General features: G+C 42.6%; 3 protein-coding genes across 3 annotated transcripts in view; 2 read left to right on the top strand and 1 right to left on the bottom strand.

Annotated features, from left to right (window-relative positions):
• The window catches only part of nos1apa (nitric oxide synthase 1 (neuronal) adaptor protein a), a 166,905-nt gene extending 163,610 nt beyond the window's left edge, over positions 1-3,295 (bottom strand). Inside the window, exons 1-2 of the mRNA XM_072388897.1 lie at positions 2,796-3,295; positions 2,439-2,510 (exon numbers count right to left, since the gene is read on the bottom strand). Coding sequence (XP_072244998.1) covers positions 2,439-2,510; positions 2,796-2,900 — 177 coding nt within the window. The 5' untranslated portion in view covers positions 2,901-3,295. The remainder of the gene's footprint in view (positions 1-2,438; positions 2,511-2,795) is intronic.
• The window catches only part of pycr3 (pyrroline-5-carboxylate reductase 3), a 404,375-nt gene that overhangs the window by 206,735 nt on the left and 184,711 nt on the right, over positions 1-12,929 (top strand). The gene's annotated exons all lie outside the window — the stretch shown is intronic.
• Positions 1-12,929, top strand: part of LOC140311520 (GDP-L-fucose synthase-like) — a 344,973-nt gene that overhangs the window by 221,074 nt on the left and 110,970 nt on the right. The gene's annotated exons all lie outside the window — the stretch shown is intronic.

The following is a 12,929-nucleotide window of genomic DNA, read 5'->3' as shown; positions in this document are numbered from 1 at the left end:
GCAACAAAACAATAAAAGCAAGCATTACTGGAGCTGTAAAAGACGTTTACGTTGAACTGTCACAGGGAAGTAAAGTATTAACTGCAGGCAGTGTCCCAGGAGCCCGTTCAACCCCACTAAGTGATGATATGCTGCTGGTTATCATCTCTGTGAGGCAACCCCGGAAGAACAAACAGTTCAGCGGCGAGGAGGAGGAAACGCTGGCAAAACAAGGTCTAAACTGAACATCTTTAACAGTTTCACTGCCTCGTCATTAAAGCCGGAGCAGATCTGACGGTAATTACAGCCATTAGACTGTTACTGAGCCTCAACTTTATTCTCAAGCATGTAAAATGATCTCAGAAGAAGTGACCGACAAACAACCTTTACTTCTTCTCACAGACAACAGCGAAGAGACTTTTCTATTCTTCCAAACCGTTTATCTTTGGAAATGAGAGCAGCTGGGAGATCTTTCTGATCTTTTTCATGTTTGGTGAGTTCAGTCCAAAGAAAAACAGCAAAAAAAAACACTACTTCCTGTTTTAGATCAGCACTTCCTCCAAAGAGATAACGAATCAGAGCGTCCTGTGCAAGTCTTTCAAGGAAAACCTTCCATGTATCCGCACTGTCTGCATTCAGGAGGGTTTGACCTCTCAGCTTCAGCACAAAATGCTCCAGAGGTTTGGAACTCTACTGGAAGCAGTGAGTCACCTTTGTGTGACTGAAACCCAAAATGAGTCACTACAGCAGACCTGGTGCCATCACAGCGCATATAAAGCAGGTGTCTGAGCAGGTTTAAGCAGAGACCAGCTCAAAGTTGGGGTTAACCGCTGCGCTTTGGCAAGATTAAGCTGAAAATACGACCAAACCAAGTCACTGCACCAATATTTCTGGATCCAAACAGGTAAAAGACTCACAGATGTGCAAAGTGGAGCTGCTTTCCAGCAGCCTGACACTCTGCTCTTTGTTCTGCCAACTGTTGGCCTCTGCTGTCCGCCATTGTTTTCAGGTACATTTGCATTACTGCGCATTCAACAGATAAAGTAGAAGCCTCTGATCTGTGCATTTGCTGTGATTTGTCAGCAAACACATCCCCAGAACTTTCTGCAGCTGCTGGAAAGTAAAGCAGCAGTCGGCTGGAGTGGAAATGCTTGATTCATTCACAAAAACACTCCCTCTGATGTTCTATCAATGAAGTGTCATTAAAACTCAAAGGGGACCAAGCTAAGAGGCTCCTACATGAAGAAGTGATGAAAGAATAAGTTTTGATGCTCCCAGCTGGTCCACAGTTTGAGTGTTCAGCTCCATTAGATGAGCAAAAACCAGTCAGTGAACTCATAAAACAACAGAGAACGTAAAAACCAACTGTTGAGGATGATGCTTTCTGCTTTCAGAAGGTTCTGAGTTAATTAAACTGACCGTGGAGCTAAAATAAGTCAGCTGAGCTCACATATACCAACAGGTTTTCCAAGTTAGACACCTGTGGTTTGCCTCCATTCTGCTGCTGGGCCATTTTCACAGTGGAGCAGACACACCAAAGCCCAATGTTCCTGCCATGGCGGGACAGTGGGAGGTCCACTTTACAGGAGCAGGTTGCATCTTTATAAGGGAATTCAGGATTTCTCTCTTCATATGTGCGAGTTTGTAGTTGCAATGAGCTTCAACGCAGCCCGCCGGCTGCTGGCAGAACGGACTGAAACAAAACAGGGACAGGAAACAGAGTTTGTGCAGCTGTGTTTACTCGTGTACGTGATGTGGTTTTAAAGGAATCAGAAGTCAATCCCAGCGAGCCCGCCGCTTCAGCGCCATGTTCCACGAACACCGCTGGAATCACCAGTTGAGTGAGCCAAATTGGCAAAGCCGCCGATTAAGATTAAGTCTACTTTATGGAACCGAAAAAGCTGTAAATTGTGGCTTTGCACAGCAGAAAGAATGGGAAGGGGGGGGGGGGGGGGTCACACTCCAGTGAACTGCTTCAAAGGAAACTTCAGACCAATGATGGAGCACCAAACCTCCTGCCAGGCAGGCCCAGTGCAGCTCAGGCCAAACATTCAGCCCTGACACCATCTCAAACCGGCCGATAATGGCCGATCATTACCGATCATTACCGATCACCGCCAAGAACACCGTTCGGCTATTTCCGGTGATACAAGTGTGCGTTTCTGTTTGAGCATTTAGTGCATTACAATAGCCTCATCAAACACCTTTAAGTCCCCCAAACTGACAGTTTAACCACATACTTACCAGATCATAAGATTAAAGTAAAATCAGTGCATTTATTCGCTCATATGGAGACAGTCCATGATTAAAAACCGGCTCAATGGAAAAGTTCTCCAGACAGGAGTGCGTTTTACTCACACCGTGGACCTGTGATCATCCCAGAGCCCCCCAGTCATGTTTGAGCACCCACATCTGATGAGGAGCGGCACATTTGGACGGTTTTTCCGGTTTCCACTCACCCGTATTCTTCTCATCGCTGCCACAATCTCCACCCGGCTGCCCGGCCGCGCCACATCCAGACTGCCGATGTACTGTCGTGGGAAGGTGAGACGTGACAGGAACAAGGCGTAAATAAAGAATGCAAAGCGTCCACTTTCAGTAATGTTTCACTTTAATCTCTGGCTGGCTAACCACAGACTTTACTAGCTAGCCAAACCTTCAAGATTGAGTTCCACAAAAAAAACTTCAGCAGTTTTCAGCTCGATGTTTCTGCGTCAGACGCACACATCAAACCGCGGAAATCACCCCAAACTATGCATTTGTATTAGATACAGTGTTAGCCATTATTTGGTTTCACTTTAAAGTTGTAAATTCACCTTTGCCTCGAAGTTGATCCCATGCTGGAATGCTTCCTCGTTGTGCAACGGGATCCTCAGATCATGCCCATCATCAACGAGGTTGTACTTGGTTTTTCCAGGCATTTTCCAAGAGTTTATTAATCCACACCACCAGAGGAACCAAAAACAACTCCAACGGGACCCAGAGCGCTCGGTTTAACGGGAGTAAATCCAACAGAAACGATCCTAAATCCGGTCAGTAGATGTTGTCCATTGCAGCGAAGCGTCCCGGCGCAGCGGCGCGTCACCAGCAGCCAACTTCCCCTGCGCTCCGGCGGTCTGCTGCCCTGCTAACGCTCACCTCACCGAAAACACGCGCAGGCCCATAAAGACAGCGTCACACGGGGACAGATGTGTTTTCCCGACTTTTCCTGTGTTGAGTGTGGAAGTTGGTCGCGTCCTGCCTCTGGTTCTCTCCCCCCAGCGCGCGGAGGGAGCGCGTGATTGGAGGAGTCCGGGAGTCCCACCTGTTTCCATTGGAACAGAGGCGCACCGTGGCCCTCTGGAGGAGTGGCTCACTCTCTGGTACCTGCCCCCTTACTCCCTCATTACCCCGCCGCCTCCTCACACACTCGCGCACAAACACACGCGCGCACACATACCAATGGAAAAAACCCTCAGTAACAAACTGAGGAGCTATTTGCCTCACTGTGTGCAGTTTATTTGCTCTTAAACACAGAGCTGTTCAGCACACTGCAAAAGAAAAGCGCCTGAACTGTTTGAAACATTAAGAAGAAAATGTGTAGTTTATCTCAATCCATTTGTTTGATAGTCAATTATATTTGCTGGAAGATTAGATGCTGGTTTGCACCACGATAATGAAATTTAATCTGATTCTGGGTCTGTGTTATACCAGTTTGGCTTTTATATCTCAGAGCTGTACTCCAGGTTCAGAAAGAAAGAGCAAGACTACCAACTAGTGGTCATATCTGCCAGGTCCTGTTGGAGGAAACTTCTGTATGAATATCAAACATGATGGACATGTTAGAAGCAGGAATTCCCTGTTTTACTTTACTTATAGATGACCTAAGCAGTGTATGGGTCTTTTATATGAAAGACTTTCTGTTTTTACTCATAACGGATGGATACTACTGGCTGAAAAGAATAATGCTGTCCAAAATATTCTGATTAACAGAAGATAATTCATAGAAAAGTGTCTGTGGAGCAACTGGCTATTATTTATATTATATATATATATATTATATTTTATTTAAAAAGAAATGTATCCTTACAAAGCACATTCAAGCCTTTTCCGTGATAATATGCTGCCGTTGAAGCTCCTTTGCAGCGAGCAGGTGCCACGTTTTGTTCAATCATGAGGAATAACATCAGCACCGGTAGAAATCAGACGTACAGTAAGTGGTCAAGAGAAAGATGAGGGCATCATTCATCTTTAATGCTGCTGACATGCTGTATAATGCACAGGCCGTCTGGACCACCCTGGAGTAGGGAAGCATCCATTCCTGCAAGATGGTCCCAGGCGGGTACAGAAGGGGAAGTGGGGCAGCACAAATTCACAGTCACCAGCTCCTCGGAAGGATACAAACTACCACGACTAATAGTGTCCTCGGGGGAAGGCTGAACTTGATTTATTCTAGATGTTGTTGGTTCAAAATTAGCATCATGTCCGTGCAGTCAAATGAAAAGCATCAGTGGGATTCATGCACACGTATTCCCTTATTTAGCAGCCGTTTTTTAATAACCGTGTAGGTGGTGCAGCTTTGAAAAGGATAAAAAGCAACAGAACGAAACAACCCCCAGCTTTGAAGCTGCACATGTTGACTCCGAAGCCCCCAGATTTCTCATGCTGGATCCTGTTTTTATTATGCATGCAGACCTGTGAAGGACAGCTCGGGAAAACAGTGCAGCATCAACCTTCTTCGGTCCCTGTGGTCATGACCACCCTGGCCCTGTGAAAGCAAAGCAGCCAGCCAGCAGACAGGAACAGCTGCTGTCTCTGCATGACCAATCATTGCTGAAGAAAACCACTCACCCCTCTCAGGATTCCATGTCTTCTTAAGACTCTTTTAAAAGGATAGGAAGTCGTTTAATCCGTTGCCAGGTCATCAAATACAAGTTGATCTGCTAATTAGGGCTTTGGTCTTAACGCTTATGCTCCCGACACGAGGCAAGACTTCTGGGCTCAAACACAGCAGGGTTCCACTTAAGAGTCAAAGGGCAGCAAGCCGCATATGGCGCCAACACAACTGGTCCATCTGATGACCAAAGTTTGTTATTTCAGCACAAAAGGCTTTTAAAAAGTCTGGTTCAGGCCTTTATATCGACGACTTTGTCAAGCTGGAAGCAGGAAAGTGAAGATTTGAATGCATTAGAAAGGAGTGCATCTGTTTTAACTCAAGCTAGGCTGTGTCCAAAACCAAAGCCGAGTCCAATCAGTGCAGAGATCCAACCGAAGGCAGTCATAGGTGGAAGAGAAGAGCAACAAAAGAGAGGTTTCTGAGGAAAGGAAATGAGAGAATTTATCTCAGAAAGCAGACGTTTTTCACCTGCTAAATCACACTTTTACCCAGATCCGTTAGATGAAGGTTTACACTTCTGTGAGGCCTGTTGGACAGGTGTGTTCAGAGAGAAGAAAGCTGTCCTCAAACCCTCGTATTTCCCTCCTTTCAACATATCCACCAACTCTGCACGACCTTCCAATATGTCACTTTCAATCTAATTAAATCGCTGGTTTCTGCATTAGATGAAGACGCTGAATTCGATATAATTTTGCACTTCCTGAGAGAAAATATGGAGAAAGTATTTTCCATGTTTTCTTTTAATATTGTGCATGATTTGTCACTATTATTGACAGCTATCAGTGTTCTGTGCAACATTCATTCGAGCTGCACATCTCCTAAAAAAAGGATAAGAATGAGACAAATTATGAGCTATTTTCCCTTTGCACCTGAAGCAACAAATACGGCAGTGTTTCTATTTTCATTTCCTTATTTTCCGTGGGTTTAGCTCATTCATCCCGGTCACAGTTTCCCTGGGCTTTTATCTTTTTATGTAAAACACAAATGAAGTGATAGTGGTCAGAGATATTTAAATCCTATCTGAGTTTGGCCAGAACACAAGGTGCTACCACAGATTTATTTTCCTGCTGCAGCTCCACAGTCACCCAGAACCAGGCCAATGTTTTACACCGACGTCCTATATTATAAGTGTGATATTTAAAGGATTAATATTAGGACTGGACATATTAAAGCGTTAACTAATGAATTAATTATCGCCGACAATTATTTGTCTCCCATTAACGCAGTTTTTATTATTTATTATTTTTATTGTAAACGTCTGTTGCTCACCGGCTTTTATTTTGAAAAAGTCCATCGTGAGCGAGCCCAGCATGTTGCTCACTGCTGCGGCTCACAGGAAACAGTCAGAAAAGAAAAGAATAGTGGATGAAGCGGGCTAAACAAACATGGAGAAGGTTACGGAACTTTTGGCCATTTTCACTTGAAAGTTCTTCCAGAGCCAAAGTTATCTGTGAGCACTGCAGAGTTGAGTTGTTTCATCACCGGAGTACTTCGATCATATGACTGTACAGGTCCAATAAAAGTGCGTTATTTGCTGCTTTTGAATTCATTATTAGATGTTGCTATAACAATGCGATTAATCGTGATTAATCACATGAAATCATGCGATTAATGCGATTAAATGATTAAATATTTGCCCAGTCCTAATTATTATTATTATTAAAAATAATAATTCTATGGTTTTGTTTGTGAGGTGATATTCTGACTGTCTCTTAGCTTTGATTGGTTCAGACTCAAGTCATTGTTAGGTCAGCCTGTTAACAGCTGCTCTGACCTTTAGATGACCTTTATTTCAGCCTTAAGCAAAAGCCATCACACACACACACGTATGTGTGTGTGTAAACTGCCTGTGTGGGTGCAAAACACCACCAAACATGTCTTGAAGGTCTTTTAAGTTAAATAAATAATGTTGATTTACAGGGAATGTGGGCCACAGAGAGAGAGGAGTCGACCCACGTCTTCCTCTCAGCAATGAAAAGGAATAAAAAGGACAGACAAGAAAGAAAGAAAGGAAGCAGCGGGACAAATAATCAACACAGCGACACATTCATTGTTTCGCCTGAGGCTCTGTAACAAGATGTAAAGTAATATATGAGCCGCATGTACCTCACAGTCAGGGGTAGATTTACACAGATGTTGGCCAACACATATTCATCATCTATAAACAGGCTCATGCAACATAATCTTCATTAAGTAATGCGCTTTGCTGGGTTTGTTGTGGGATCACACAGAAAGCTGAAACTACAATGAAGCGACTTAGATAATGTAGACGAGATAATTCCTCACATGAAAATGTCTGAAGAAAGATTATTTAGACTTGTGTGTTTGCTTAAAGTTGACCTGGGGTGTGTCAGAGTGTATTTGTTAGTTCTTATTCGTCAGGAACAGGCGCTGGAAACGTTCAGGACCGCGTATGACGCCCTCTGGCGGTTAAACCGCACAGTTACGTTAACCGATCTTTTATTTGGAATGAGTTAACCGGAAGTTAGATTATCGGTACCATGGTAACAGAGAGAAATAAAAAGTCTGGTCTGTTTAAATTAAAAGAGGACACGTTTTAGCACCACATTCACTCGTTTTTATACTTAACATTTAAACTAAATATAACACTAACTGTAGCTTTGTTTACACCGGAAGACTTTATAAGACTCACAAAATGACCCTCCATATTCACATTCAGCCATGATATGTACCAGTAGTCTGTAGTCTCTGCTGTTATCAGATTTATTCGCTTTATATTGCGTTTGTTAAATGCAGTACGGCGTTACGAGACTTTTATTTTGAATAATTTTACCGGAAGTATGTCTCCTTTGTAGCATCTCCAGCTTTACAGTGCGCGTAAATACCATTTGTGGCCACAAGAGGGCAGAAACTGAATTTGTAGACTGCAGCTGGTTGCCTTCATCATGTTAACAAAATGACTTTGTAACAGATTTCACTCAATTTCAGACGCAACGAGACATAAAAGCTTTCAGTAAAACATTCAAACTAACAAAGTACAAAAAATCTTTAAGATTAATTTCATCCTTTAGGGTTTTTTAAATTTTTTTATCAGGGATTAGTAAAATAGAGACTTTATTTATCTCCCTTTGGGGAAATTCAAATTGTCCAGCCGCTCATCCTCAGAAATATACATACTCTACACCTTAAGTAGAATAATTAAACTGGTTTTTATTCATACTAATATTTATATGGCTGCTCTCTTCCATCATAAAAACTAATTTTATAAAGATTTTCCGATATTTCAACGTTCATACTGACTTTGAGGATGTAGTTACAGCTTATGGCCACCAGATGGAAGTAAAGAGACGGATGCAGAGAGGTCATCAAGTTAGAAGTTTAGCGTTTATAGTCCACTTCCGGTAAAGATGTCGTTGGACTGGCTCTGACTCTCAAATTTTCTGTACCCAAAGTGAAAATCCCAAAAACCTCCATCTGGCCCTTATTCAGAGTTTCTGTCTGAATTCTCCGAGTTTTTATCTCAGTTAGTGCTGAGTACAGATAAAGTTATTGTAGCACGTGACTTTAATGATCATATAGATGTTGAAAATATTAACTTTATTCTGAAACTGAGTTTCTGGGTCACATCCCTTTGGAGGATTTTCCAGCAATTCAAACTGAGCAGCGACCACTGCAGGGAAGAAACAAAGAACTGTCCCGTCAAGTCACATTTCTTTCTACAGCACATTTATGTACAAAACAATTCAAAGTAAAATAAAAGCACTGCAGCGGGGAGAGGAAGTAATATAAATAGGAACAAATAGAATAATTAAAAAGATTAAAAACAAGCAACGGTAAAGATAAGTTAAAAGATAGCGTGCAGATTTCATGCATAAACACATGAGAAAATAAATGTTTTTAACCTTTTATTTAAAAATGTCTCCATTTGGTGACAGTTTAATCTCCTCTGGCAGTTTGTTCCACTTGTTTGCAGCATAGCAGCTAAATGCTGCTTCTCCAGGTTTAGTCTGGACTCTGGACTGGACCAGCTGACCCGAGTCCTTGGATCTAAGAGCTCTGCTGGGTTTATATTCTCTGAACATGTCACAGATGTATTTTGTATTCCCTTTGGCCCCTGAATGCCTCAGGGTACCCCAACAGGATCTAGAAAGTGTCTTTGCCAAAAATAAAGAGCATTTTTTAGCCCCACAGATATCTTAAAGCTCGAATGAACTAGAGAAGACTAAAACAACCACATTAGTGTTATCACAAGGAATGTTTTTATTGTTTTAGTTAAGATGAAAGTGAAATCCTTTCACATAAAACCTGGGATGAGGAAACATGGATGAAGTGGTCCCAGTAGAGTGCCTGTGTAGAAATCCCTCCGTTAGCTCTCCTATAGCTGCAAGTAGCCACATAACAGCAGCTATGAGCTAACAGAGCTATAGCACACGTTCATTCATTCATTCTTCTTAAAGTACTGGTGAAATATTATGATTTTAGGTTGTTATTGTTTGCTTGAACAAATTATTTACATAGTGATTTGGGGAGGCAGAAAGTCTTTTGCTAGCACAGTTTCAAAATAAAGACTCAAAAACTGTGATATTACTGTACTTTCTATGGTCCAAAAGGATTCTAAAGCTTCATCTACCTTTCAAAGGTGTTACATTCCTACATTTTAAACTACAAACATGTTATAGTGGGTTCAAAATAGGAGACGAGTGTATAGAAAGCCCTCTATAAGCCCCCCCGATAGCCTCCAATAGCAACAACACAGCAGCTATGAGCTAACAGAGCTATAGCACACGTTCATTCATTCATTCTTCTTAAAGTATTGATGAAATAAAGACAGATAATGCCTTATTTAGAGGCTGCATCCTCTAAGCCCCGTTCACTCCGTTATATGGATCTCCAGTTATCTAAATATCTTCTGAAGGACGCCGACTTTCACCAAACTGTTCTCGGTGAGTAGATGAACGTATTTCATGCCAGAAATAAGGTTTAAAAATACCAGAGTTCCCCTTTAAGGGCTGAGGGATGAGTTAGAAACAGAGAAGACAAAAAACAATGAACAGCCAGCAAGCACAAAACATTCCTGTTTCATCCGACTCCACTCCTCAATCTTAAAGTGGGAAGAGAAAAGCAAGACTTTAAATTAAATTAATTAAAATATGCTGTTATCTTGGTGTTAGGAAGGGATTTTTAAGGTATTATTTGGGACAAAAACCAGAGATCTCTGTCTGTTGTGAGGCTTAATAAGTCATTAATTCAACAGATCTATGAATAGTTAACAGTGGTTTCATCTGACCACTGGATCTCTTGGCTTTTGTACCACATAGACAGGAAGATGGAGAATATCTGCACAGTAAGCAGGGAAGAAATGTCCTGATAAAACACAAAGTTTCTGATCTTTGAATAGGACCAGAGTCTGCTTTCTGATTAAATGCGGCTCTCACACTCAGCCACACTGCTGTGCTCACAGCTCAGTTTGTGGAGTGAAAGCAGCTTTTAAAGAGGCTGTTAAAGCTGTTTCAGGCAGAAACTTGGCTTCTCCGGGCTTTTTGAAGAGAAAGGAATCTCAGATTGCATCCTTATGTTATTATAATATTATTATAATATGTGGTATAAGTTTGAAAAACAGATAATTTGAAGGTTTGTTGGTTACAATAAACATTATATTATGTCCATGTGACATTATTGTGGTCATTAACTTGTGTTTCCCTGTTCCAGCAGGTATCCTTTGAATGGTGTTATGGTGTTTTTCCTCCTCTTTTCCCTCTTTTCTGTCTTCTCAAACCCCAGCTGGTCGAGGTGGATGGGTCAGACCCTTCCTGGTTCTGGTTCTGTCAGAGGTTTCTTCCTGGTTCTGGTTCTGTCAGAGGTTTCTTCCTGGTTCTGGTTCTGTCAGAGGTTTCTTCCTGGTTCTGGTTCTGCCAGAGGTTTCTTCCTGGTTCTGGTTCTGCCAGAGGTTTCTTCCTGTTAAAGGGAGTCGTTCCTTTCCACAGTCCCTCAGGCTCAGGACGGGAGATTGGACTGAAGACAAGTTTCGGTCCAATCTGTTGGTTTCCTTAGCTCGGATATTATTTTTCAATTGGCTCCATATGAATTAATTGGATTATGATTACAATTAATTGAATTCCAATTGGCTTGAATTGGACTTTATTACTTAAGTGCCTTGAGATGCCAGTTGTTGTAATCTGGAGCTTTATAAATAAAGTTGAATTGAATAAACTGAGGCCAGATAAACCATGTGCAGCCTTTTCTTGTGCAGGAGGCTCTCGCTGAGGAGCCTTAATTGTGCAGCAGGGTGACAGCTCTTGGGATAAAGCTGCTGAGGTGACAGTCGTGTACTCAAGCGGGCAAAGGTCAGTTTTTGGAACAGATGGTTAGCTCGGCGGTCAGCGTGGTTGGCAATCCCCACTGCCCTTTCATTAGCTGCTGTGCCGTGCACCTCTTTAATGGCTGACAGGCACCAGCTCCGCTCTGCAGTGTGAATAAGAAGCTGGAGTTTTCCCCGCAGGACGAGGCAGAAAAAGTTTAAGTTTAATTTAAACAGAGGTTAGCGGTGACGTCCAACCTGTCAAATAAGATACATCTTCTCTGGTAAAAGGGGGGATAAGGAACCAGTTTTCCCAGCGCAAACATGTAGCATTTAAACAACACAGGCCCTAGAATTTGTAAGATTACTACAATCTCAAGACCCCACAATCATTACGTCTTCAAAATTCTTGTTTGCAGCTTTGAAAATCCACTAAAAAGCTTTGAAATGAGGTTAGAAGGTACGCTTGGTGGAGTTTGAACCCCATCCCACCCAACATTGAAGGTTCAGTCACAACTATTTCAGTTTTACATGATAAGAAAGACGTGGTTACAGTTAGGATTAGAAAAGAATACATGGTTTTGGTTGCCTTGATGCTTTTTGACTCAAGCATGTTTGTGAAAGAGTGAATTTGTGGAAGATGGAGTCAACCAGGACCCACATTTAATCACCCATCCAACCAAGTGTCACTTTACTTTCACCAGAAACTTCAGTGTCTTTCTCGGTTGTTGTTTGGTTAGGTTTAGGAACTGAAAAAACTAAGACAGGGATGTCAAACTCCAGTCCTCGAGGGCCGCTGTCCTGCAGGTTTTAGATGTTTTCCTGCTTCAAAACACCTGATTCAGACTGATGCCTCATTAGCAGGTTTGTGCAGAACTTAACAATCTTTTGAAAGGATCCATTTCATCTGAATCAGGTGCGTTGAAGCAGGGAAACGTCTAAAACCTGCAGGACAGTGGCCCTCGAGGACCGGAGTTTGACATCCCTGAACTAAGAGGTAATGGTCACATTAAATCGATAACATCAGCTGCTTTTTACCATCTGAAAAACATCAAAGGAATAGTGTCTAAACCAGACCCAGAAAGACTAATGAAGGGTTTGTCTCCAGCAGGTTGGACTCCTGTACCGGCTGCTCTCTGGGCTCTAAAGGTTCTGTAAGACAGCTGCAGGACATCCAGAACGCTGCTGCTCGAGTCCTGACCAGAACCAGGAAATACGACCATATTAGTCCGGTGCTCAGGTCTCTGCTCTGGCTGCCTGTCGCTCTGAGGATAGACTTTAAAACAGCTCTGAGGATAGACTTTAAAACAGCTCTGCTGTGTGCATCTCTGACATGTTAGAGCCATATGAACCAACCAGGACTCTGAGGACCTCAGGGAGGCGTCTCCTGCTGGTGCCCAGAGTCAGGACTAAACAAGCTGAGGCTGCCTTTCAGGTTTATGCTCCTAAAGTCTGGAACAGTCCCCCAGAAGATGTGAGACAGGCCTCAACTCTGTTTAAATCCAGGCTCCAAAATCTCCAAAAGGTTTTCTGAAGTCTCACCACAGCCACAAGCTTAAATTGATGCTGTTAAAGAGGAACTTTAACACACACTTCTTCTGGGACCACTTCATCCACACGCCCCCCTGCAGCACAGTTTATTCACTCCGTGCTCTGTGACAGTCGGCTAACTTCACACAGAGTTTGCTGCTGATAGTTTTGTGCAACATGGCAGGATATTTATCAGATTTTGACGACTTTGAGTAAGATGGACGTTCTTACCGGAGTGAATGAGCTGTGCTGCAGGGGGGCGTGTGGATGAAGTGGTCCCAGTAG

This window comes from Leuresthes tenuis, unplaced genomic scaffold (assembly GCF_036924035.1).
Source record: "Leuresthes tenuis unplaced genomic scaffold, fLeuTen1.0.hap1 SCAF_7, whole genome shotgun sequence".
NCBI classification, from domain to species: Eukaryota; Metazoa; Chordata; class Actinopteri; order Atheriniformes; family Atherinopsidae; genus Leuresthes; species Leuresthes tenuis.
This window is presented reverse-complemented; position numbering and strand designations above follow the sequence as displayed.